Genomic DNA, 27,752 nt, shown 5'->3' with positions numbered 1-27,752 from the left:
ACCCAGCCAAAACAAAATGATCTTGATTTGCATGTCTTTTTTTTTTGGACAAATGAGAGTAATTTAATGTTGTTGGCCAAGTCTTCTGAGTTATCAGTAAAAATATCTGTGTATTCTGTACTCCAATGGACTCCACTACTTAATAAAAATATGCCCTAGTTTGATACTCTTAAAAAAAAAAACTGTGTATTTAACTTTGAGGCTGTTACTTAGGTTAAGGTGAGCACTGGATGTTCACTGGCTATTAAAACAATTATAGTGTCTAATATCTCAGTTTGCAGAAGTAATCCAGATAAACTGTTGAAAATGAAGGAATTGAGTACAGTAAATGGGATAAATGTTTTAGGTAAACTTTTTTGGGTAAATTAAAATCTTAATTTGGATGCTTATTTACTATCTGGGTCATTTTCAATTAAGAAAGGGTTGTGATATGGGGAAATATGTTTCTAAAATTGTGCAAATGTTCTTATCTATAAATGCCCATATCTGATACTTCAGAATTTCTTGTTTTTTTTTTTTTTTATGGTTTCATTAAAGTTTCAGGTTACTAAGGATATCCTTGGGTTACTAAGGATAAGAATTCTAATTAACACATAATTCTGAATACAAAATATGCCAGAAAGGGTTGTGTTATTAGTGAGAAAAAGTAGAATTTTGTGTAATTCAGAAGTTATCTAAAAGTTAGTTCAAATTACAGATTTGAAAATGTTCCCTTATAACCTAACCACGTGCAGTACTTTCTCTCAGTCTCCACCATCCAGACCAGGAATTTTGGCGTTCATGTCATAGTTAGCTGTAAAATCATCTTAAGTAGTTGGAAGTCTTTGCAAACTCAAATTTAACTACTCTAGACTCCTTCTGGGAGGGGCAGTGGAGATTGTCCAATGCTGTGGCTCAGTAGCTGTGGCTTCACCATTTTACAACGGTGTCACAGGTTCAATCCTGGCTTGGGGAAAGAGTCCTTTCTGGTTTGATATCTGTGTGACATTTACCATTTGCTGATTCTCTTCCCCTCCATGAACTGGCTCAAATGTTCTTTTCTCTGAGCACCTGGGAGGTTACCTTTGGTAAAGTTCAAAGCCAGAAATACTGGCCACTTGGCATGGCTAGAAATTGGGTAATAGGAGATTTAAAAGGATTTTTTTTTTTTTAATAGAGCACTATGGTTAAAAGCCTAATTAAGACAGAGCGAGACTCGTCTCAAAAAAAAAAAAAAAAGCCTAATTAAAAGTGGATATCCAAGCTATATGTATACTTAAAAGGCCTTTACGTATTTTTTTTTCTCTTCTTGGATCTTGTTTTGCTGGAAAGAAGTTCTTTGTTTTTTTACTGTCTTCACAGTTGACTATTTTTCTCCGTTTTGTCTTGCCACTCTTAATGCACACATGAGAGGCCCTAAGATAACTTCGGAGAGCATGGGACTCCTTGGGAAAAACAGAAAAGTCACCAAGGACCCTATTTTGGGGGAAAAACCCTGTTTTCCTCAGAACCCCAAGAGTTAAAAGTGCTATGATAGATCCCTCTCAAAATCTATTCTTGTCTTCCAGTTATACCTGCTTATTAAGCCGTAGAAACTGTGTGTTTTCCTGGCCCTGTTTCGTGAAGAGCTCCACCCTGAGGCCAGTAATCCAATTAGTAGATTGACAGATGAAAAATCTTAAAACTACTGCATCTTTTGTCTATCTGTGTAGTTATATATGTGTTATGTGTGTGATGTTTATATAAAAAAGGCATGCAAGGTGTGTAAAGAAAGTAAAATATGTTTTTGGTAAAAGATTATAAGAAGCCATGGGAATGTAAATTTTTGCCTAGACGGTTAAAGGATTGTTTTCAGTTAAATAAGATAAAGCTAAAGGTTTGAACAAGTTGTGGAAGGTTTGTAAAAATTAATCTTGTAAAAGAAATTCTCTGTGTGAATACACTGACTACACTCGAAAGGGTATTATTTTATTTTTCCATAAATTGAGCATTGGAATAAAAGCACAAGGTTTTCTTAAGGCACTGATCTGCTCTTTAACAAAAATGTATACAGAGATGATGAGAATCCCATCTTATGGTCATTCTGATTAAGATTGAATGGATTTGTCTATAAGGTTTCATTTCAAAATAAAATACTGGGGTTGATATTAACGGTGGACCAATGCAGGGGGGAAATTTGGCTTTCTCTCCCTTGAACAAAATTTTCATGTAATTGTAAAGGATAATGAAATACCCAAGCCAGGATTGAACCTGTGACACTATTATTGCCTTGCAAATAAACTACTGAATAGAAGAAGACAGGAGACAGATTGTTTGGAAAGTTAAGTCTTCTTATTTATTTATTTATTTATTTATTGAGATGGAGTCTTGCTCTGTCACCCTGGCTGGAGTGCAGTGGCACGATCTTGGCTCACTGCAACCTCCACCTCCCAGGTTCAAGCGATTCTCCTGACTCAGCCTCCCAAGTAGCTAGGATTACAGGCACATGCCACCACACCCAGTTAATTTTTGTATTTTTAGTAGAGATGGGGTTTCACCATGTTGATTAGGCTGGTCTGCTGGCACTATGGCAACCATTCCAAAGTATGTCGAAGTATATTTTGGGGTTAAATATTTTGATTTGCTGCTCTGGCAAGGGAGTTGAGAAAATGAATCTCTCATACATTGTTTTTGGGAATGTAAAATGGTACAGTCACTCTGGAAAACAGTTTAGCTGTTTCTTACGCAATTATATGACCCAATAGTTGTACTCTTTTGTATTTATTCAAGAGAAGTAAGAACATAAGTTCAAAGACCTGTGCACAAATGTCCACAGCAGCTTTAGCCACAATAGTAAAAAACTGGAAACAATCCAGATGTCCTTCAGTGGGTGAATGGTTAAACATCTGTGATACATCCCTATCATAGTGCAGGGACCCATTTGGAATCCCAGAGTTGGCATCATGCTTCTTTTAAGCTGAAGACATCTAAGATTCAACAAGTGGAGGAAAAGCTTGTTCTAGGAGCTTCCCTTATCCTACTGGGGAGTTTCTGGCCCTGAAGATGGATAGGCAAATGTTATCACACAATTTCTTACCACTTGTTTGTTTTCCTAAAAATCTGTTTTTCTTTCCCAAGGGGACCTATTTGTTTTTCCTGTAGAGGCCCTTTCTCCCCCTTCCTTTATATACCTAAGGATATTATTAGGTACATAAAGGTTAGGATAGTGTTACCACAGGGGCAAATCAGATAACAAGATGCAGGATCTCTCTGTATTTCTTTTTATAACTGCATGAAAAGATGTAAATATAGATATACAAACACGTAAATATAGGTATAAATATAGGTATATAAACCCTTTAACCATTTAATGAGCCAGGTACTTGCTCATTATGCATAGGAAATAAACCTTTTACTATTGTTAATCTGTCTTTTGTTATTTAATTTCCAAGCCCCAGTCACTGAACCCAAGAGGGTGGATGAAAATTTTTTCCTTCCCCTACAATAAATTCTATTTAGCAAAAAAACAAAAAAAGACTGGATGATTCTATTTATCTAATATTCTTGAAATGACAAATTTCTAAAGCTAGAGATTAGTGTTTACCGGGGATTAAGAGACCAGGACAGGAGGTTAGCGGTAGTGAGTGGTTGTAAGAGGACAAACAACACAATCCTTACGCTGTTGGAACTGTCTGTAGCTTGACTATAGCGGTGGATACACAAACATATGTGATACAACTGCACAGTCCTACACACACATATACCTGTAAAACGGAGTATCTGAAAAAGCTTGGTGTGTCATATTGTAAAAGTTGTCAGAATCAAAATGGAGTCACTAATGTAAAACAAACAAACAGACACAACAACCTTAGCAAACAGAGTGAGGGAAGGCCATGAAAAAAGGGTTCTCATATTTTCAAGCCTGATAAAAAAACTATCACCAAAGATTGCAAACACCAAAATATTGCACAAAGGCCATCACAACCTTACAGAAAAAATACTTCCGCAAGATCTATCTGCCCCAGTGACTGCCTGTCCAACCCCAGACCCGCATCATCCTTGTTACTGATCTTGTAGCCAACTATAATTATTTTAAAACAATTATGTAATCTTATGGCACGTGTATTTCCATTGCAATGCTCTATTCCCAAATAAGCACCTTTTCTTTCAGAGAGCCTCTTTCTGTTATTTAGGTTGACAGTATCAATGTCAATTTCTTGGTTGTGATATTGTACTATAGTTTGGTAAAGTGTTAACCACAGGGGCAAATCAGATAACAAGATGCAGGATCTCTCCGTATTTCTTTTTATAACTGCATGAGAATCTACAATTATCTGAAATGAAGTTTAAACAAATTCTCTCACCACCCCCAAAGGAAAATTAAACTACTTTATGGGCTTTAAAATTACAGGAATTGATATGGCTTATGAGAATCATGTCAACAATTTATTAGAATTTAATGAAAAAACACTTAACACTATATTCAGTTTCGATTTCGATTTCCTATGCCAAATTGTTTATACCTGCTTGATATGGTTTGGCTGTGTCCCCACCCAAATCTCATCTTGAATTGTAGCTCCCATAATCCCCATGTGTCATGAGAGGGACCCAGCGGGAGGTAACTGAATCATGGGGGTGGGGTGTTCCCGTGTTGTTCTCATGATAGTAAGTCTCACAAGATCTGATCGTTTTATAAAGGGCAATTCCTCTGTACTTCTCTCTTGCTTGCCACTATGTAAGATGTGCCTTTGATCCTCCTTCACCTTCCTCACCACAGTTGTGTGGCCTTGCCAGCCATGTGGAACTGTGAATCCATCAAGCCTCTTTTTCTTTATAAATTACCCAGTCTTGGGTATGCCTTTATTAGCAGTGTGTCAATGGATTAGATTTTAAGTTGATCCCAATTTCATATCCCCAAGCCAAAACTTCTACACCAGAATCTGTCCAACCTCTGCTTGCTTTCTCCAGAAATAATAGCTTCGGTTTTAGGTATTCTCCAAAACTGCTAAAACCACAACGTTTCCCATCTACCAGTCTCTGATTCTTCATTCTGGTCTTTAGGAATTCCTAACAATGCCTTGCCCTTTTAAGAATCAGGCACAGTGGTTCATGCCTGCAATCCCAACACTTTGGGAGGCCAAGGCGGGAGGATCACTTGAGTCCAGGAGTTTGAAGCTGCAGTGAGCCATGATCTGTATCACTGCACTCCAGCCTGGGTGACAGAACAAGATCCTGTCTCTAAAAAACTAACTAACTTAATTAATTTTAAAAATAGCTAATGTTTACTGAGGATTTATTATGAGTCAGCTGTTCTAAGTATTTAAGAACATTTAAGAACATTTATTATGAGTCAGCTGTTCTAAGTTCTCAGGCTAAGAGGTGTGTCATTCCATAGAGAAAGGCATGAGGGTGAGAGAGGGTAAGAGAGAGTGAGAAATGAAGGGAGAGAAAGAGAGAGCAAGAGAAGCCCAAAGTTGTCCTTTTAGGAGGAACTCACTCTCTCAAAACCAGCATTAATAATTTACGAGGCCAGGTCCCCTATGACCCAAACACTTCCCATTAGGCCCCCCACTCAAAACCTCCGCACTGGGGGTCAAGCTCCCAACACATGAATTTTGGGGGACACGTTCAAACCATTTGTGCTCTCTCTACCTGGATGCCAAATACATGTCCAGAAAAAAATACTTCTGATTTTATTGAAGAGCAAAAAGTTGAACAACAAGAATTATATCTATTTTGGCAGCTGCTGTCTAGCAGATATTCAGAGAATTAACTGAACAAGAAATCACCTCAAGGATATTTTTCAAGAATCACTTCTTGGCTGGGTGCAGTGGCTCATGCCTGTAATCCCAGCATTTTGGAGAGTGAGGTGGGAGGATCGCTTGAGGCCAGGAGTTCCAGACCAGCCTGGCCAACACAGTGAGACTTCATCTCTACAAAACACTTTAAAACTTAGCCAGGTGTAGTGACACATGCCTGTGGTCCCAGCTCCCAGGAAGCTGAAGTCAGAGAATCACCTGAGCCAGGAGTTCAAGGTTACGGTAAGCTATGATCATGCCACTGCACTCCAGCCTGGGCAACACAGTGAGCCCTTGTTAAAAAAAAAAAAAAAAAAAAAAAAAAGAATCATCTCTTAAAAGACATCAAGCGGCCTGGTGTGGTGGCTCATGCCTGTAATCCCAGCACTTTGGGAGGCCGTGGCAGGTGGATCATGAGGTTAAGAGTTCGAGACCAGCCTGGCCAAGATGGTGAAACCCCATCTGTACTAAAACTACAAAAATTAGCCGGGCATGGTGGCAGGCACCTGTAATCCCAGCTACTCAGGCAGGAGAATCACTCGAACCCGGGTGGCATAGGTTGCAGTGAGCTGAGACTGCGCCACTGCACTCCAACCTGGGCGACAGAGTGAGACTCCATCTCAAAAAAAAAAAAAAAAAAAGATATCGAGCTACATTAAAATGCTTTGGAACCACAGGTTAACTACAAGGTCCAATTCTCCACTAATTGGGTTGCTTAGACCAAATGGACAGGGCAGTTCTAATCCATCTGCAGGACTAGGAGAGATCTTCTGAGAAGGCAGGGGTAGGCTGAAAGCCAGTGTTGCAATCTGATTGTTGTGTGACTCGGGAACACTGGTTATTGCCTCCAAGTTCATTTGCAAAATGAAGCCACTAATATACCTAATTCAGACGTTTACAGGAAGAGTAAATAGAGTAGTGGGTGTAAAATGCTGTCCCTGGTCTACAATAAGTGAGTAAATGCTCTCTGTTTGCCTCTGGATAGAAACCAAAATTAGCCCTACCTTGCATTTCTTCCCACTCCATGCCACTTGTGTCCACAGCAATCTACTTACCCTGTGGCACCAGGAAACTCCAAAGCTCCTGACCTTCAATAGCTCCTCACAATCCAAAAGGATCAACCCCCAATTCCCTAAAATGGCCTCAGTCCCCTTCTGTTGCAGTTTTCTGAACACTCCTTTCGCCTCCTAAACTCTAACCCAGCTTCCAAAGAGCATATCACTTCTCAATGGTCCTAGTCATTTCTATCTTCTGAATCTGCACACAGATGGCAGCCCCTTAGGATATGTTCCACACCTATGTGATATGAGGTTAGTTCCATATAGTTCTAACCTCTTCTCTAAAAGATAAACTTCTTGAAGGTAGAGTGTTTTACTCATTATTACATCTGCCGTAGCACACAATGCTTCATGCGTGGCAGTAAGAGCTGGTATTTACCGAGAGCTGACTATATGCCAAGCACTATTCTAAGTGCGTCACACGAACATATGAACTCATTTAATTTTCACACCAGTTTTGGAATAGGCACAATTATTCTCTCCATTTACAGATCAGAAAACCGAGACTCAAAGCATAACCTGTCCAAGCTTATACCACTAGGAAGTGAGAGGGCCTGGGTTCAGACCCAAGCAGCTAGCTGCAGAACCCACGTTCTTAACCACTACGCTACAGTCGACGTTCAATAAATTTGGCTAATTTATGTAAAAGAGCTTAAAAAACTATAAAGGACTATAAGCCACAATAAACCAAAAGTCCAAACAAAATAGGCTTTTGATATCTGTAAGGAAGGGGAGACAGTAGTATATGAAGGTTAAGTTTAAAATCAGACCAGAGTTCGAATACCAGCTCTATCACTTTCTATCTGTGGGCAAGTTATTATTCTTTTTCAGCATCAACCACTGCATCTGCAAGATTAAACTACTTGTTAAGATGGTTGTGAGAACTGAGATGACTCAGGTAGAATGAGAACGTGCCTACCACAGATTATGTGGTCAATAAATTTTGGCTCTAAAACAGAGTCAAATGGTAAAACCAAGGAAATTTTCTTTGCTAAGTTATTAACCAACAATTATAAACAGTATTAAACAATAATCACTTACTATTTTTTTATTGCATTTCAGGCCTGTAAAACAAATAACATTAATTATCTCTAATGAGCAAAAAGGTAAGAGTTCTGCCTCTGGGCATAAGACTGGAGCAGCACTTGGAAAGCCTCTCATTAAAGCAAATGCAAAGGAAACACGAAAAGCACACGTAAGCAGTGGGAAAATTCCCAGTGAAGTGTACTGACAAACACAAGTGTATCCAAATGTGTATGTTCTGGAAAGCATGCTATATAATAGATCCAAGGGGTGAAGAGCATAGGATGTTTAACACAGGAGCTGTTAAAGAACCAAGTTTGTGTAGCTGCAGAGATCAGAATTAAGCACAAAAGGCTGGTTTCAGCTTAAGTTCATGGAAGAGGGACCGACACAGGCTCCCCTGGGCCGCGGTGAGTCTATCCACGGAAGATACCCAAGCTCCAGACATAAGGGGCAGAGGGAACTCTGTCCCTGGCCGGGAAGCCCGAACAACTCCGAAGTCCCTTAGTACCTTTGAGCGGAGCCGCGGAAGGAAGAACAGGGAGACACCCTGCTCAGAATGAGACTGGGCCTATATTTTAACAATCTTTTTGGGGGGGAGGAGGTGTGAAATGTAATCACTGGGGAATGGTGGGTTAGGGCATCAGGGAGGTAACACCTGTGCAAAATGTATCCAGAGATCCAGAGATCAAGACTCGGTTGCTCTCAGGACGCAACGGCCTGCAAAGGACATCTTGTTGATGCGACCCTCCGACTCCACTGAAGGCGCTTGCTCCGCCAAAGCAGCTTCTGGACAGCCCCGACCTCCTTGCCACCAGCTGCCGCCCCCAGAGGCCTGAAAGGGGTCGGGGTCGTGGGCTGCCCGCGGGTAAAGGGTCTGGGGAGATGGGCCCACGACGTGGAGCGGGGCTCAGGCTGGCGCCCCGAGGCCCGTTAGAAGGCTCTGCCAGCTGCCATGCCAGGGGCCAAGGTCGCCCTGGGCCCCCAGGACGCCAGCCTCGAACGCACTCACCAGCCTGCTGCCGCGCAGCAGTCGCACTGCCAGGCTCTCCATCGTCGCCGCAGGCCTCTCGGCTCAGCGCCTCTGGGTAACTAGTCAGCCCGTGGGAGCTACGCGAGGTAGGCCCCGCCCACTCAGTACCCGCCCCGCCCACTCAGTACCCGCCCCGCACCCCCCCCTTAATCCCTGCCCACTGCTGCCTACGGAACCCCGAGAGAGACAAACAGGCCCCTCCTCGTTTCCGCCCTCCATCCTGTTCACGCGAGACTTGAGCAAGGCAGGGGGGCGGGAAGGGAGTCGGAGACACAACAAAGATGGCGGCGGCGACTGCGACGGTGACGAAGACGGCGGCGGCGGCGGCGGCGTTGAACAAGGCGGTGTGGTTTACTCGATGCAGCTGTCAGGAGGTAAGTAGCAGGCTGCCGGCTCGGACGGCGGCGACGCGGCGGGACAGGGCGGATAAGAAGGAGCGGCCGGAGGCGAGAGCTGGGTTCGCCGCGGGCCGGCTGATCCGGCGAGAGTTCAGCGGAGGGTCGGGCGTGGTCGGTAGGCGGGCAGGTGATGGCCTGGGACCTCCTCAGCCGGAGTGCGGTGGACTGCGGCGCCTATGGCCACGAGAACCCTGAGGGAGCGGGGTCTCCTGCTGTCGGCGCCGTCGAGCAAGACCTCGGAGGCTCTGAGGCGGGAATTGCTGCCTGGCTCTGACAGGTGGTTCTGCGGGAGGCGTCCGGAGGTTTGCGTCTTCACGGGGTCCCAGGGGCGAAGGGAGTCAGGCGGGCGCAGGTCTCCTAGGTGTTTAGAATCCTGGCGAGGATGTCGCTCCGAATCCTGGTGAGGCTGCCGCCCCGACGCCGGTCCCAGGCTGCTCGTTGGGTGAAGGACGTTTAAAGACTTCGTATTTTATCTAATGATCCTGCCCGGATTCGTCTCTACTGCATGGGCACCCTTATTTTAGGAACATGTGAGATTTGAGAAAGACATTGTAGCAAATAACTATTCGGGTTCATTCGGGGTTTAGATCTCTGGATAAACTGTGTGGAGTGCGAGTAGCCAAGCCTAGCATGCTCGATTACTGGATCTGAAGCTAAACGAGTTCTAGCAAACACAAACCACGTGGCCTACTTAAAGTCCCCCTGATGTGCTGGTCAGAACCCGAAAGAGGTGTGACAAGCGGGAGAAGAAATAAAGGCGTCTTAAATTATGTGATATGAGGAAATTCAGTTTTGAAAGAACAGAACTTATTTAAAACTACTTAAACGTCGGAACTAACAATTTCAAAAATTCAATTTAATTTTGATTTATGTCGTGTTGTCACAATAGCTAGAGGTTATTATTATTGATGGGAGTTCGTTACAGTGAATTGAAATGTCTGGTGTTATTTTCCCCTAGCGGTCTAGGATATTTCCCAGAAAACCGTAACTGTTTTGTGTTGTGATAGGATAAAAAGGATGGGATTCAGATATGCCCTTATCGGATGTGCATTTTTTTTGTTTTTTTTTTTTTTTAAAGCCCTTTCCCATTTCCCTACTTAGGACTAATGCATTGTTTTTATGCAACTATAGCTGTTCAGCAGTCCTAGGCTTGACCGTTTTCGAAATGTACTGTGACTAAATGAAGTTAATTTTAATTTCGTTAAACTGAAGTTTAACTTAAATTTAGACATTAAAAATCTTGCCAAAAACGAATCCACCAGTGAGAAAACGATAGTCACACCAGTTATTCTTTGGTGATCCTATGGAGTTTTTGCTGAAGTGAAGCTACTGCTTTGTTCTTTGATTATCTGTCAGTTCGTTTTCTTTTCAGCTAATGTAATGTTAAGATTGGCATAAGTTATTAGCTCATTCAACCTGTAGATGCTAATTACGTTCTTATCTTAAAGGTTTTGATTTGTGGTGTGCTTTTTGTTTGTTTTTTGTGCAGACCTCTGTATGGCTTTTCAATTTTAGTTGAAATTCTCTCTCCATGGCCTTTTGGAGTCGCTTGCTGTATCTCCAGAGTAAATTTCAATTACTCTACATTTCATCAATGTTGGAGTGGCAAGAAAAAGGAGGAACTGATTTGGGGTGAAAAGGTTAGATTGTATAATTTCTCTTCTGATTTCTTTCAGCATGGTTTTACTTATATTTTATTTTTATATTTTGATTTCTGTTTTCTCAGAGCCTCATAATTTCCTTTTTTGCCTTCAAGAATTTTTGACAGTTCTGAAATCAGGAATTATGTTCTAATTATTTTTGAAGGCCCATGTTACTCCATAGAAACCAATCCTTATTTGTCAGCGTTGACTGTTTATATGTGTTCTATAGCAGAGTAAATCTCAGTGACCATAATTATTAGGCTATGGAGGGTAAGCACATCTATTGAACTGTAATCACTTTGTGTGTATAGACCTGCCTAACCCATAAATTATTATGTAAGTAAGTTAGTTGCTAATACTGTATTCTTCCTTATGGCTACCCATGAGAAGTAAGACTTCTCATGAATGCTAGGTGAAGGAAACATATCCTGCTGTTCCCTAATCATGTTCTCAAAATTCTCCCACAGTTTATAAAAAAGATAGAAGGAAGATAGGTCAGAGAGCCTCTTCTCTGGTTGTTTCATAGTTGTGAGTGGCTCCTAATTTGCATTTCAGTGCCTGTGTTTTAAATTATTAGCTACTGGTTAAGAGGTGGGGGGGTGCATGTATACATGCTTGCATTGATCAACTGCTTTACATTTATGAGACTGAAGAAGAAAGATCAGAGGACTTCATACAAAATAAATCCTTTATCAGAAACCAAGGAAGATCAGAAACTAGCTTAAATTATCTACTTGAGGTAGAGGTTTTCCTGTCCTTTGGGATATCAAAGCTTAATTATCATACACCTCTTTTTCCCCTACCGGCTTGCATAGCTTCTGGTTGTTTTCTAAAAGCATTAATTTTGAGCCTTGAATAATAATTTGGGGAATGCTACTGGCATGATAATACTTTAGGTATACCCTAGCCAGTTTCTATATAGATAACCACTTACACCCCATGGAATTTCATACTAAATTCAACGTAACTTTAATCAGAATAATCACAGGAAGGACTTGGGAATTTTGCTATATCATAAGGAATAATCATCATAAAGTATGGGAATATTGTTCTCTTTGGTTGATATGATTAGATATCTTAGTTCAGGTTGCTATAACGAATTACCATAGACTGGGTGGTTTAAACAAACACTTAAATTTTTCACAGTTCTGGAGGCTGGGAAATCTTAATATCAAGGTGCCAAGAGATCAGGTATCTGGGGAGGGCTTGCTTTCTGGTTGTATCCTCTCATGGCAAAGAGCAGAGAGGAAGCAAGATCTCTGGGATCTCTTCACAAGGCACTAATCCCATTTACAGGACTTCACCTTTATAACCCTATTATCTCTCAAAGACACCACTCCAGATACCATCAAATTAGGGGTTAGAATTTCAACATATCAGCTTTTAGGGACATAAACATTCAGTCCATGACAATACCAGCAGAAAGAGTACATCTGAGTTGTAATAACACCAGCCACATCTATAATAATACTGGAGAATACTTAAGTATATTTCTTGTTTAGATGACATGATATCACACATTGAAATTTTGTGTAAAGTAAGTAATCTTTTGGCTAACTCCAAGGTATTGAGTTCATGTCCAGTATGGGAAAGATACCACTAAAAAAATTATAGTTTGTGGATTTTCTAAAGTATATTTTACTATGTTTGCAAAGGTTTTAAAATTTATCAGTGCCTTAGAGGTATCTCTGGGCATCAGTTAATTTGTGGAATTCCTAGATTAAACTTTGAGACCTGAGACTGATCATAATTACATTAAAAGACAGGAAAATGACTCGGATAGAAAACCTTTATTTTCTTTCTATAAGAGGAAGTCTTTTGTAGTTGCAGAATTTTTTTTTTCTTTTTAAAAAGTAGAGATGAGGTCTCGCTATGTTGCCTGGACTGGTCTTGGAGCTCAGGCAGTCCTCCCACCTTAGCTTCTGAAAGTGCTGGGATTATAGGCATGAGCCACCATGTCCAGCCTAGTTTCAGAGTTATTACTATTTTTCAATTTATTGTGCTTAGAAATACTGACTTGAGATGTAGAAAGCTGAGTTTTGAGCCCAAGACTCTACTTCGCTTTAGGCACCTTTCATTCATGTCTGTCTCTGCTATAGACTCGGGCTTTGCGAGCACCCGTCATACCCTGTGTATATTGTCTACTGTAGACTCAGGCTTTGCGAGCACCCGTTATACCCTGTGTATATGGTCTGCTGTAGACTCGGGCTTTGTAAGTACCTGTCATACCCTGTGTATATGGTCTACTGTAGACTGGGGCTTTGTGAGCACCTGTCATACCCTGTGTATATGGATATATGGGATAGAGGCCATACAGGTCAAGTGGGCACAAAAATGCTTAGGGATGAAATGACACTTAATTTTTAAATCATGACAGGACGTTTAAGTTTATAAAGCATACTAATATATTTAAAATTCTACTTTAAGAAGAGTTTTTCTTCATGTTTGCAATGTTACAATGTTATCTTCTCATTTCAGAGTCATTCTTTTTTTTTTTAAGTTTATCATGCATTATGGTTGAAAAGCAGCACACAATTTATGGCAGGGAACACAGTGAAGTTTATAATGTGACAATGTGATAATAGCCAAGACTGTCAAAATATGCCAGCCGTCCTCTGTAATTAGGCTCATTTGTGTTCTTAAACTTGAGATGCATGTATAAAAATATCATTTTCTTCTGCTTGCTTTCTGGCAGTCTTGTGTGTTTTTACTGCACTGTCACATGTTGTACTGTAGCAATGTTATGCTTTCTAATCAAGATTTGGTAAGGATTATCTTGCTTCCAGAAGCCTGTCAAAGTACATTCAGACATTTTCCAGGGGAAATATATTAGTTTTCATGTGAACTGATTGGCAAGAAGTGATGCTAAGTTACAATGTAAATACTGAGATTTCTTTCTTCATTATAGCTTTTATAATTAGAACACAGACAATCTATAGGGCTATACAGCTTTTACAAATTAAAAAAGTGTTTTCCCAGATCTTATTCTTGATAGTCTTTTTCATTGGAGCTGACTAGCTTACATTTTCCCACCAAGAGCAAACTTAAAGGACAGATAATCAGCACAATCAACTGTAGTCACAAAACAAATAGTAACACAATGATAAAGAAACTGAGAACTAGTTCAAATAAAGGTGATAAGATGGGGAAGAAAACAACTGAAACAAATGTGTTCAAAAACCAACAATAATTCTTAAGATTCAGAAAACTGAGCCAGACTAAAGCAAGTGATTTAAAGAGGTGGCCTGTAAGTAAAATAAGCAGAAATGAGTTTGAGAAATTGCAAAGTGATTTGAAAAATTGCAAATTGGGATTACTTGAGACTAAAGTGGAACATCTTTGTTTCATTGTAACTAAGAAACAAATAGATGTTCAGTATATTCTCCAACCACATTGATGAACCAATAGAAAAAAGCAAATAACTGAATCAGGGGTGGTGAGAATTTTAAAATCCAAGTCATAACCATTTGGTTTTTTTGCTACAAAAATAATTATTAGAAAAATGGCTACCATTTTCTGATAGCCTACCATATGCAATACATGTCACAATATACTTTATGTATACTTACCTATAAAACTTAAGATAGTACTGCAAATTGGATTATGATTCCATTTTACGAACTAGGAAACTAAGGCTGAAAGAGGTCCTTCCCTGTTCAGTCTTAAAGCTAGTGAGTTTGACTTAATACCAAAATATGGTTCTACCTCCGTATCCAGTAGGTACTAGTTCCAGGACCCCTGTAGATACCAAATTTATGGGTGCTCCAGTTCTTTATATAAAATGGCGTAGTATTTGCATATAACTCACAGTCTCATCCTTTTGTATACTTTAAGCTCTAGATTATTTATAATACCTAATACAGTGTAAATGTTATGTAAATAGTTATACTGTATTGTTTAGGGAATTATGACCCCCCCAAAAGTCTGGTGAAACCCCGTCCCTACTAAAAATACAAAAAATCAGCCACGTGTGGTAGTGGGCACCTATAATCCCAGCTACTCTGGAGGCTGAGGCAGGAGAATTGCTTGAACCTGGGAGGCAGAGGTTGCGGTGAGCGGAGATTGCGCCATTGCACTCCAGCCTGGGCAATAAGAACGAAACTCCATCTCAAAAAAAAAGAGAAAAAAAGTCTGTACATGTTCAGTATAGATGCAACCATCCAGTTTTTCCAAATAATTTTGTTTTGCAGTTGGTTGAATCAACAGATAACAGAACCTTTGGATATAGAGAGTTGTCTATATTCTATTTGTCCAGAGGATAAACTTTCAGTAGCCTCAACTTTTTAGACAGTTTTCTAAAAAATAGCCTTTTCTACCTGAAAAGGGGTAGTAATTTTTTTTTTTTTTTTTTTTTTTTGAGACGGAGTCATGCTCTGTCTCCCAGGCTGGAGTGCAGTGGCACAATCTCAGCTCACTGCAGCCTCCGCCTCCTGGGTTCAAACAGTTCTCCTGCCTCAGCCTCCCAAGTAGCTGGGATTTCAGGTGCCTGCCACTGTGTCTGGCTAATTTTTTTGTATTTTTAGTAGAGACGGGGGTTTCATCATGCTGGCCAGGCTGGTCTCGAACTCTTGACCTTCTGATCTGCCCGCCTCAGCTTCCCAAAGTGCTGGGATTATGCTGGGATACCGTGCCTGGCAGTAATAATTTTTTTCTTTTCTTTTTTTTTTTTTTGACAGTCTTGCTCTGTCGTCAGGCTGGGGTGCAGTGGTGCGATCTCAGCTTACTGCAACCTCTGCCTCCCGGGTTCAAGCGATTCTCCTACCTCAGCCTCCTGAGAAGCAGGGATTACAGGCGCCCACCACTATGCCCGGCTAATTATTTTGGTATTTTTAGTATAGATGGGGTTTCACCATGTTGGCCAGGATGGTCTTGATCTCTTGACCTTGTGATCCACCCGCTTCGGCCTCCCAAAGTGCTGGGATTACAGGCGTGAGCCACCATGCCCGGCTACTGATAATTTTTAAAAGCTCCTGGAGCTACCATAGCTTCTAAAAAGGGAGGAAAGGAATGATTCACAAGTATTGAATTAAGAAAAGTGAGAATTCAGTTACCTGTAAGTCCTCATTTGGCTAAATTTATTTGGAATAAAGAACAGACTAGATGTGAAGAGAGAAGAAGACAAGAGGTATGAAAATAAGATTTATCAGTCTGAAGCCAGAAAACAGGGAAAACAAAAACAGCCCTGTGTTACTGAGTGGTTGTAAAGTACAATAACTCATATTAGTGGTATATCAAATTTTGGTCTATTTCCAGTAGATTTCTAGTTAAGTCAAAGTAGTTTTGATTCTTAAAAAGTTAGTCATATTTTTGTAAATTGGAAAATCTGCTTTTGTGGAACCCCTCATTCCTCAACCCTGCAGTTCTACGGTTTAAAAACAGACTGAAAAGGACCAGTAACAATCTGTTCTTGAAGAAGAAAAACAAAGCTGGGGGACTTAAATTACTGTGATAGCAAGACTTATTATTAATACTATCTGGTATGGCTGCAAGGACAGATAGGCTAGTGGAACAGAATAGAGAATCCAGAAGCAGAACCACATACATATAACCATTTGATTTAAAAAGGAGACATTGGAGCTTAGTAGAGAAAGGCCCATCTGGTAGGTACACATTGCTGGGACAGTTGGATATCTCTTTGGAAAAAAGTGTGCTTTGACTTTTACCTCCCACCATACACAAAACTCAAGTCCAGATAAAAATATGAAAGGTAAAATAAGAAGCATTTAGAAGGAAGTATAGGAGAACATCTTCAAGTAAGATGTAGGCAAGGATTTAGGACACAAACAACTCTAAATGTAAAGGATAAAAATGGGTAAATTGTACTATATTAAGAGCTTTTGTTCATCAAAAATTACCATTAAGAAAGTGAAGGCTGGGCGCGGTGGCTCACGTCTGTAATCCCAGCACTTCAGGAGGCCCAGGCGGGCGGATCACGAGGTCAGGAGATCAACACCCTCCTGGCTAACATGCTGAAACCCCGTCTACTAAAAATACAAAAAAATCAGCCTGGCATGGTGGCGGGCGCCTGTAGTCCCAGCTACTTGGGAGGGTGAGGCAGGAGAATGGCGTGAACCCGGGAGGCGGAGCTTGCAGTGAGCAGAGATCGCGCCACTGCACTCCAGCCTGGGCAACAGAGCCAGACTCCGTCTCAAAAAAAAAAAAGAAAAGAAAAGAAAATGAAAAGGCAACCACAGTGGGAGAAGATACTTAAGATGCACATATCCTAATAAAGGACTCATAAAGCATTCTTCCATATTAGAAAAAGACAACACAATAGAAAAATAAGCAAAAGGTATGAGCAGACATTATACAACAGAGGGTATCTAAGTGGTTAATTAGCATATATTAAAAAGTTTACATCTTCATTAGCCATCAGGGAATCTAAATTAAAACTAATGTGATACCACCAGACACCCACCAGGACGGCTAAAACGAAAAAGGCAAAAAAATGCCCAAGTATTGTGAAGGATGGGGAGCAGCAGAACTCTTGTTTACTGCTAGTGGGAGTGTAAATTGCTATAATCACTTTGAAAACCTATTTGGCATTATCTAAAACTGAATATATGCATGCCTTTGATCCAGCAGTTTCACTCCTATACAATGAACAGAAAAATGTATGTAATCAAAAAACATGTAGTAATATGTTCATGGAAACTTTATTCATAGCAGCCAATTACTGGAAATTACCCAGATGATCTAAAAACAGTATGAGATCAATTAGTTGTGGCACGGTCATACAACAGACTCCAGCAGTCAATCTGAGCAAACTTCAGTTGCATGCAGCAATATGGATGAATCTTACAATTATAACGTTGAGTGATAGAAATCAGACAAAGGTTCATAGTGTGTGATTCCATTTACATAAAGTTGAAGAACAGACAAAACTAATCTACAGAGTCAGAAGTCAGGATGGCTGTAACCCTTGTCAGGGCAGAGGGTCCTAGCTTTGGAAGGGTACACCAGGGGGGCTTCTGGGATGCCGGCAGCCTTCTGTTTCTTGATTGTGTTGCTGATTTTATGAATGTGTTCATTTTGTGACAATTCATGGAGCTCTGCTCTTATAATTTATGTGCTTTTCTGTATATGTATGAGACTTCAAGAAAAAGTTAAGCATATGTGTTGAAAGTGAGTAATTTTTTGATGCCTACCACTGGCTACTAAAGATGGAAGCTTTTTTAGATGGAAAATTATTCGTTAAATAGTTGGAGTTTAGAAAAAGAATATTTTATCATAAGGTATATTTACCAGAGAATTGTACTTATTTGCATAAAAATTGTTTTTACTGGAAGAAAAGACCTTTTGTCTCCCAGGTGCTAGACTTCGTCATCTTACTCTTACTAGAAAACTTTTTGGCTATTTTATTGGTGAATTTGGGCCATAAACCTGGTGAAGACCAGCTTGTGATTGCAGAACCCACAAGAGACTTTCCCTTTTTACACTAGCGTCAGGGATTTTCTTTTTTTCTTTTTTTTCCTAGTCTTGGAGTGGATAGGATAATAGGTAGTAGAAGTGGTGATTTGGATATTTCTAGAGCGGGGTTTGGGAAGCTAAGGCCTGTAGGTCAAATCTGGCTCAATGCCTGTTTTTATAAAGCCTAATTGGAACATAGCCCCACCCATTTGTTTACATATTGTCTGTGGCTGTCTGTTGTCCGTGGCTGCTTACAGTGACAGTTGAGTAATTGCAGTAAAGATGAGCATGGCTTGCAAAGGCCTAAAATATTTACTATCTGGCCCGTCATAAAAACTCTGCTACCCCATCTAGACCACTTATTTGCAGACTACTCATTCATGTGAACACTATGTCTAAGAGCCTTTGCTGGTAGTCACTAGCAGCATGCAGCTATTTCTATTTAAATTAATAAAATTAAAAACTCAGGTCATTTGTATTAGCCAAATTTCAAGTGCCTCTGTAGCTATATGTGGCTAGTAGCAACTGCATAGGAATAGCACAGATAAGCAACATGTCCATCATCCAGAAAATGGTCTCATTCTGTCCACCAGGATGGAGTCCAGTAGTGTGATCATGGCTCACTGCAGCCTCGACCACTCAGACCCAAGCAATTCTTCTACCTCAGCCTCCTCACTTCTAGTGAGGAGTGAGGAACCGGTGAAGCAGGGGGCTTGAATTGTGCATGCCAGCACTGTTACCTCCTGAGATGGAGTAGACTTTTCCTTTGAAGCTGGAACCATCGGCATGTGCCACCACACCCAGCTAATTAAAAACATTTTTTTTTTTGTAGGGACAAGTTCTCCCTATATTGGTCTCCGGCCTGCTTGGTTTCTTTATTGTCTTCTTCATCGATGATTTCTGCTTGTGTTCTTATTTCTTTAATCTGAACTTGTTTTGTTTTTTTCTGCCTTTGAAATTTCTTCCCATCCTCTGTGACTAAGTTTGAATCCCTATTTATATTTAATTATTAAATATATTGATTTTTTTGCCATTTTGTGTATGTCATCTTTAGTTCACCAGGAAGATTATAAGATACTAAAAGGCAGGCACTGTGTTTTCTCTTGCTTTGTATAGTGTCTTGCACAAAATAGTCTTTGTCATTTGTTTACTATGTACTAGATCTCCCTAAATAGTGTAAAATTATTTCAGTTTTGTTTTCTAGGTATAACAGACTGTAAACGTTAAAAAAGCAAAGATGGGTGAAAAAAAACCAGAGCCTTTGGACTTCGTGAAAGATTTTCAGGAATACCTGACTCAGCAGACCCATCATGTGAACATGATTTCTGGATCAGTTAGTGGGGACAAAGAAGCAGAGGCTCTTCAGGGAGGTAGACTCATTTTAATACTACTAAATAATTCACTTTTTATACACTACTATGATTGTGTGTAGCTGTTACTGTAAAGGCCACTGTGCATTAATGTGAATCATTCTGTTTTTTTCTAGAAAGATACAGGGCATTTTTCCCCCTTTTTAAAACATATCAGACTTCTGCTGGAGAGTGCTTAACATGGTCTGGAGATGCATTATGGCCTTGTTGGAAGGTTAGGGGCTCCAAATACCCTTCCTGTCCTCCAGTTTTTATGAGCTAGCATTAGACACAAGGAACCCAAAGGGGACCGGAACATCAGCTTCACTATACAAACGATTAGGCCATCAGGAAATCTGGATTCGACCTGAGACCAAAATAGGGGTTTCAGTTTCTTCTCTCTTAAAATGAAGAAAGAGCTGACCATATTTACCTATCCAAGAAGAGAAACGAAAATAGAGAAAGTGGTAACCTCCTTGAGCTTGCTAGAGGTAAATTTTGTCTAATTTGCTTGCCACAAAAAACTGGAATTTATTCCTAACCTAGCTCGGAGATCAGCAAACTATAGCCTGTGGGCCCCCGTCTGGACTGCTGTTTTTGTAAGGCCTGCAAGCTGAGAATGGTTTTTACATTTAAAGATGGTTTTAAAAGTGTCAAAAGAAGAATAATGTAATGATATATTAAAATTCTGTGACTTTCAAACTTGAGTACACATAAAATTTAATTGGAACACAGATATGCGCATTTGTTTATATATTTTCTATAGCTTTTTTTGTTTGTTTGTTGTGCTAAAACAGCAGAGTTGAGTAGTTGTATTAGAGACCATATGGCCCACAAAGCCTGAAATATTTACTATCTCATGCCTATAGAAAAAGTTTGCTGACCCCCTGACCTAGATAGTCTGGGTAGGGCCTTATAATCCAGGGACTGGCAGCAGGGACCAGGCATCACCTGGGAGCTTGTTAGAAATACAAAACACCAGACACCACCCCAGATCTACTGAATTATAATCTGTGTTTTCATAAGATCCCCCAAGTAATTCATATACACATTAAAATGTGATGGTGACTGGCTTGGGAAAGCAGTGGGAGAGAGGGAGACACTGAGCCTTGTCCTCTAACGCAGTGTTGCCCTCTTGTATATTGATCTCGTCTCAACCAGCAGAATCACTTCTCCTCGTGAGGAGTGAGGAACCCGTGAAGCAGGGAGCTTGAATTGTGCATGCCAGCACTGTTACCTCCCGAGATGGAGTAGACCTTTTCCTTTGAAGCTGTAGGAATGGAAATTTCCTTCCTAACACGCAGATTTCCAGACAGGATTCAAGAGACCAGGGTTGTAGTCCCAGCCATTTGCTGATTTTCTGATTGTGAGCACCAGGTCTCTTCAGTTTCTTTCTACAAAAAAGTAGTCAGATTACCTTAAAAGCCAACAGCCAAACATCTTTTATCTCTGAGATTCTTAACACCCTAACCTTCAGAGGTATCAGGGACCATAGTTTCCTTTATGTGCTTAATTAGAATTTTAAGATCCTAAATGGAACGGAGATCTAGAACGCTCGTATAAACAGTGGGATGTGGTCAGCTTATTCACTGCTTCAGACTAAAACAGAGTTAGGGTTTTGGAGATTCTTTGCCAGTTACAGTTGTAGAAATAGCCAGGGTGCTAAACGCCTGTGTGTAACTGTGCCATCACTCTCCAGTGAATCTCTTTATTCCCCTTCCTCCTCACCTGTTCTCTTCTTCAAAAACATGTTAAGGACGAATACAATGTGTGTGTAAGTAATTTTGTTTTCTTTCTTTTGAGACAGAGTCTTGCTCTGTCGCCCAGGCTGGAGTACAGTGGCGCAATCTTGGTTCACTGCAACCTCTGCCTCCTGGATTCCAGTGATTCTCATGTCTCAGCCTCCTGAGTAGCTGGGACTGCAGGTGCGCACCGCCATGCCCAGCTAATTTTTTTTTTTCTTTTAAGTAGAGACAGGGTTTTGCCATGTTGGCTAGGCTGGTCTGTAACTCCTGGCCTCAAGCTATCCCCCCACCTCTGCCTCCTAAAGTTCTGGGATTACAGGTATGAGCCACCGCACTGGCCTTGTGTAAATAATTTGAGATCCCCCAAAGGTTCTCAGAATATAATAACAGAATGTATTACTGTTGTTTTATAAAATTAGCCTCAGTTCAGAAAGTCTGTTATAAAATGGATTTAACTTTTGTGGGAAATGAACTGTCAATTTATAAGATTTTTCAACCACTTAAAACTGAAATCCTAAATTGAGTTGATTCTGAGATGCATAATTTCTTTTGCTGTACTTTGTTTATAGCTGGAACAGATGGTGATCAAAATGGACTTGATCACCCATCTGTTGAAGTTTCCCTGGATGAAAACTCAGGAATGTTAGTAGACGGGTTTGAAAGGACCTTTGATGGGAAGCTCAAGTGTCGGTACTGCAACTATGCCAGCAAAGGAACAGCCCGGCTTATTGAACACATCAGAATCCACACAGGTAATGGAAAGACAGCTGGAAAAAGCATTTCTGTGAGGGTAGGAGAGGGGCCAAGGGGGGCAGGTTGGTTTGTCATAGAAATAGTTTTAATATTCAAAAATGAAGGTTTATGTAAAGTTCGAATAAATGGGAAAGTTACTCCATTTTTACAAAGCAACAACATAACAACATACAAACAGGTCAGAAGTGAAGCCCTTTTTAGATCCTCTCCTTCCTTAGCCATGTTTCCCTCTTGATACAAATAATCTCTCAACATCTGTCTGCCTCTCAGATTGGGAAGGAATAATGCTAAAGCACTGCGATGTGATAAAATGTTTTAATCTTTATCCTATTACATTTCAGTTGCCCAGTTGCCGAAAGGGGGAAAAGTTTCAGAAAGTATACAGTTGCAGATGGTACTGCTAATCCCAGATCTCACTTTAGCTGTCCCTTCTGAGAAACTTTCCCAACTACATCTGCCCCTGCCCAAGACCAGGTCAGACGTCCTTCCTGTGTGCTTCATGCATCCTGTGCTCATTCATCACATCATCGTGGCCTGAGAGCCTCTTGAGGACAGGGACTGTGACAGGACCATCTTTGTACCACCAGAGCCTAGGAGGGCATGTGACACATACTTATTAGATGAATGACTCTACATCTCATATTCCAAATGTTTATTTCACATAATTGGGCAGTCTTCAGTTAACAACATTAACTATAATTATTCCTTCTGGCAGCTGAAGAGTAGGAAGATGGAGGAGAAGCACTAGCAATTTTGAAGGGATGCTTTGCATAACTCAGACTAGCAAGCCCATTTCAATTCTGAGCTTTCTATTTCATATAAGGACTTTTAAAAAAGCTTTTTGTATATTTTTTCTGTGAGGAAAGGGTATGCATATGTGTGTATGTGTGTGACTGTGTTTGTATATAAATGTATACATGAACATATAACTCAGACATACTTTTGATAAACTCATTATGTAAGACTATTACTAGAAATATTTCAGTTGTGCTGTTTCTTCTCTCTAAATGCATTTGAAGCCGTAACAGTTTTTATACTGTATTGACTAATATAACATCAATGCTTATCTCAAATTGTTGCTGATGAGTTCTTAAGTTTTATTTCTGTTTGTGGGTTTATTTACAAATTTTAACAATCTCATATGCTATGCAAATATGACTTTCTCTGAAAGCATTTTTCTTTTTGATCAATTTCCAGTTGTCCAATGAATGGACAAGCAGACTTTCCGTAAATGAACTACTCTTGTAGTTTCTCCATCATTTTTCTTTTGAAACAGGTGAAAAACCTCATCGATGTCATCTTTGTCCATTTGCATCTGCTTATGAGCGTCATCTGGAAGCCCATATGCGTTCTCATACTGGAGAAAAACCATACAAATGCGAATTATGTTCCTTCCGCTGCAGTGATCGAAGTAACTTGTCCCATCATCGAAGGCGCAAGCATAAAATGGTACCAATTAAAGGTACTAGGTCTTCCCTAAGCAGCAAGAAAATGTGGGGGGTTTTACAGAAGAAAACAAGCAATCTAGGCTATAGCAGAAGAGCACTAATCAACTTAAGTCCACCTTCCATGGTGGTTCAGAAACCAGACTACCTTAACGATTTTACCCACGAAATCCCAAATATCCAGACTGACTCCTATGAAAGTATGGCAAAAACCACACCAACTGGTGGCCTTCCAAGGGACCCCCAGGAACTCATGGTTGACAACCCTTTGAATCAGCTCTCTACTCTAGCAGGGCAGTTGTCCAGTTTGCCACCTGAAAACCAAAACCCTGCATCCCCTGATGTAGTTCCCTGCCCTGATGAAAAGCCTTTCATGATTCAGCAGCCCTCCACCCAAGCAGTAGTTTCTGCCATATCAGCAAGTATTCCTCAGAGCTCCTCTCCCACAAGCCCAGAACCTCGGCCATCCCATAGTCAAAGGAACTATAGTCCAGTGGCAGGTCCAAGCAGTGAGCCAAGTGCCCACACGAGCACTCCCAGCATAGGAAACAGCCAGCCAAGCACCCCAGCCCCAGCCCTGCCGGTCCAGGACCCTCAGCTTCTGCACCACTGCCAGCACTGTGATATGTACTTTGCAGACAACATCCTTTACACTATTCATATGGGATGTCATGGGTATGAAAATCCTTTTCAGTGTAATATATGTGGATGCAAATGTAAAAACAAGTATGATTTTGCCTGTCATTTTGCAAGAGGGCAACATAACCAACATTGATTGAAAATAGTCATATTTTACTTAGTTTTGCTGTTTTGTGGTTTGGTTTTTTTGTTCTTTGTTTTGGTCATCCCTAATAAAGTGTCTGCTAATTCAAGGCTTATACATTATATTTATAGAATATAAATTTGACAGTGGAATAAAATTTTCCCTTTTTTTCATAAAAATCTGGTCAGGGTCATTTATATATTAGAACAGTTAGACACATCGGTGTCTCTTCTCCTTCCGACATTGGATAACTGGAGTGCAGTCATAATCTTACAAGATGTTCATTTGAACTTCTCACATTTGTGGTCCATAAAAACTTCAAAAGGCTTATCCATACTTTTGATGTTTCAATATACATTGAACTGGATGTTATTTCTGCCATATTTCAAAATAGTAGAATAAATTACTTTCTTTAATGGAATTTATTACTACTCATTTCAGTGTTTAGTACAGAAATTGCCTTAAAAATTGCTATTTATTGAAATACCACTTAGTTCACATTTCTTAAGTTGAATTGGTAGTTTCATTTCAACTGATAATAGTAAAGCTATTTCAGTTTAGCAAATTTTTCTTTTTTCCGCAAGGGGAAATGTAAAACAGTTAAGACTTGAAATTGAAAACTCTTTTAATATTTAAAATGACTTGTTTATTCAATGTCTAAACATGTCAGTTGTCCACTGGATTTTTATTTTCACAGGTAAATACACTAGAGTGCTAGATGCCTTTTTCCCCTCTCAGTTTGACTTTCATTTAAATCCTTCATTCTGATATCATTACTGTTAGGTGAGGTGGATAACTATAATGAGAATCTCTTATTCTTCCTATTCCATTGATGACCAAAGAGGTAAAGTGAAGTCCTCCTTAAAATTAAAATGCAGCCTCCAAACAAATTTCTCAAGATTCCTTTTCCTTCCTTCTATCCATTTATTGCCCATAATTTCCAAGAAAAGGTGGGTATAGAAACACATGAGAAAATGTGATAGTGAAGTCATATTTACAAAAATGAGAACATGTCCAAAATGGATTCTTGTCTCCTCTTCAGAATTAGCCGTTTAAAATATTTTCTGTGAATTCAAATTGTAATTCTTATTTGCAGTTTTACCAGACTTCATATAGAGTGACGAAACTATGTAGAAACTAAATCATTGCTTTAGTGAGAAAGGATAAAAAGGTGTGGAAATGACTATAAAATGCATATAAATATGACATTTGTTTATAAAAATAAGACTTAATAAATATAGAGTAATTCATTTTGAATAGGAGGCTGTTGTTTTTTATATTGTGTAATAACTCACATACTCTGAAGAGAGCTTGGTCAAACAATAAAATATACTGTTACTAACTTGGTTTCTTTTCTGTGTACTTTGCAAAAATTCTATATTTAATTTTGTTCATATGTTGAATGTGCTTCTAATTGGCATCTTAAAGAGAATATTAAGCATCTATTAACCAAAAAAGACCTCTAATAGTAAATGAAAGGGAAATATTGGTAGTATGTACCCACAAAAACCCCAGGTGCCAAGTTAATGGATCCTCTGCCTTCCCTTTCAGATGCTAAAAAGCCACTGTAATGAGTTCTTGCAGTTTAGCATCTGATCTAAGCTACTGCATTGTTTAAAGAGCAGCATCAAGGACAGTTTCTCCAAACTGGACTCTTTGTCAAATCTTGTACTTTAAAATTCTACAATTCTGTTACATTGTTGCTTAAATCACTGCCTGCTCAGATCCCTTTTTACTGTGGTAGTTTCCAAGTGTATAACTTGGCTTTAGTATTTATCAGTTGCCAGAAAGAAACAGGTTGTCATTTGGAAGCTTTTGTGGTGATTTTTTCCCATTTTATTCCTCAGATAAAAGCAGTACCCCAAAATAGAAAATGAAAATTTTCATGAAACAAAGAGAAAGAACTCCCGTGTTAAAGCCAGCTTATTAACTCTATATTCTCAGTCAAATGCATTTTTTTCTAACAACTGAACATGGATGTTGTGAAGGTGCATTTTAATTTAAATATGGAAAAGATTTTTTTCATAATTACATACTAGAATGTAAAATTATAATTTTGCTATGACTTAAAGAGCACAGTTGATATCCCAAAGGTGTTAGAAGCTACAGTTACTCTAAATGCACTAAAATTTTTGAGGCAAATCTACCGTAGAGGCTTTTTGGTATTGTATTTTTAAAAATATTTAGATTTTATTTAAATTTCCTGTGAGGTAAATTCTGTATTTGGAAAGATGTTCATGTCTTCCCCTCTGTATTGAATGTTTCTCTCATTTTATTTTTAATCAAATATTTTATAGAAATGAGTTGCTGGGAAGAGTTTAACATGCACTATTTATAGTACTTTGCCGTTAAGAGGCAATGTTCTGAAACTAAATTTATTTTTGTTCAGTGAACATATGTTTAGATTTTTAAAGTTGGTAGATAATTTATCTCCACTAATATTTTTTTAAGAAACTGTGAAGAGATTAACTGGGAATAATTTTATTTCAGATTTTACTAGTGTAGTGTGTAGCTACAACTTCCTGAAATTCAAGTTAAGGCTAGACTTTTACTTTGAAAAAATTCCGCTGGGTGTTTCCAGGGCTATTTCATTTTAGAAATAAGTGTTTGCCATTCTTCTGCAAAAACTGAACAAGGGGAATACTACAAAAAATAACTCAGAGAGAAAATCCTCATTTCAAGTTCTACAAAATATTTATCAAATGAATGTTAATTTTTGTTAAAATTCCCTGCTAAAAACGTTTTCATTAGTCTTAGAGGATACATGCTTTCTAGAACTTGTTTTTGTTAACATGTGCTTTGATGTAAAGAACATATTTTGTATGCAAAACATAACTTGCATTACGGTTGTAAAATACACTATATTGTTTAGGGATTCTGGAAAGCAGTTTAATGCGGAAATAACTATATCTAGTATGTAGTTCATATTGTGAATGAAGCTTTGCTTTTGTAATAAATAAAAAATAAGACTTTCTAATGACCTTGATTTTTCTTTTTTGGAAAATAAGATCAAATTAGTGTTTTAGTAAATTTCTGCTAGTAAAATGTTAAGTTAATGAAAGAAATAGATTTTATGGCTACACTGCTTTGAATTTCTAAAATACCTTACCTGAGAAGATTCATCACGAGCTAAAAACCAAAACAGCTCCATATACCTGCAACTTGTCCCCCTCCTAGTTTCTTCTCTTTATGCAAGATCCATTTAACTTGACTCCTGTCCCCCAAGCCCTACCCTAAGTGTTCTGGCACATGAGGAAGGCTGCCTCTGTGCTTAATTATCCACATCATGTTTGACAAGTGACTGACTCACTTTGGCATTCTAGACTAGAAAACATCGTAATACAACACTGTTGTTTCAACAAATTTGCAAAAGCTT

At 39.4% G+C, this 27,752-nt stretch overlaps 2 protein-coding genes across 9 annotated transcripts in view; one reads left to right on the top strand and one right to left on the bottom strand.

Moving 5' to 3' along the window:
• ACADSB (acyl-CoA dehydrogenase short/branched chain) overlaps positions 1-8,991 on the bottom strand; it is a 38,334-nt gene extending 29,343 nt beyond the window's left edge. Inside the window, exon 1 of the mRNA XM_030941506.1 lies at positions 8,850-8,991. Coding sequence (XP_030797366.1) covers positions 8,850-8,891 — 42 coding nt within the window. The 5' untranslated portion in view covers positions 8,892-8,991. The remainder of the gene's footprint in view (positions 1-8,849) is intronic.
• A 101-nt stretch (positions 8,992-9,092) lies between these two features.
• Positions 9,093-27,356, top strand: IKZF5 (IKAROS family zinc finger 5). Of its 8 annotated transcripts, none has more exons than XM_010357420.2 (5): positions 9,093-9,244; positions 10,758-10,908; positions 19,526-19,691; positions 21,985-22,167; positions 23,445-27,356. In XM_010357420.2, the coding sequence occupies exons 3-5, from the start codon at positions 19,559-19,561 to the stop codon at positions 24,386-24,388; spliced, it is 1,260 nt and encodes a 419-aa protein (XP_010355722.2). In that variant the 5' UTR covers positions 9,093-9,244; positions 10,758-10,908; positions 19,526-19,558; the 3' UTR covers positions 24,389-27,356. The 8 variants fall into 8 exon arrangements, with proteins under 8 accessions (XP_010355722.2, XP_010355737.2, XP_030797370.1 ...); XM_030941510.1 differs by having other exon boundaries at positions 9,108-9,244; positions 19,526-20,161; XM_010357413.2 differs by having other exon boundaries at positions 9,108-9,244; positions 19,513-19,691.
• Positions 27,357-27,752: the final 396 nt, after the last annotated feature.

Source organism: Rhinopithecus roxellana, chromosome 11 (genome assembly GCF_007565055.1).
Source record: "Rhinopithecus roxellana isolate Shanxi Qingling chromosome 11, ASM756505v1, whole genome shotgun sequence".
In the NCBI taxonomy this organism is placed as follows: Eukaryota; Metazoa; Chordata; class Mammalia; order Primates; family Cercopithecidae; genus Rhinopithecus; species Rhinopithecus roxellana.
The sequence above is the reverse complement of the archived record's forward strand: the minus strand, read 5'-3'. Positions and strand labels throughout refer to the sequence as shown.

What these genes read in the sequence shown, in the direction of transcription:
- IKZF5 (XM_010357420.2), top strand. Translation starts at nt 19,559, where the DNA reads ATGGGTGAAAAAAAACCAGAGCCTTTGGACTTCGTGAAAGATTTTCAG. An exon ending in AGCAGAGGCTCTTCAGGGAG is followed by an intron (nt 19,692 to 21,984) that starts GTAGACTCATTT and finishes CTTTGTTTATAG; the next exon opens with CTGGAACAGATGGTGATCAA. An exon ending in ACACATCAGAATCCACACAG is followed by an intron (nt 22,168 to 23,444) that starts GTAATGGAAAGA and finishes CTTTTGAAACAG; the next exon opens with GTGAAAAACCTCATCGATGT.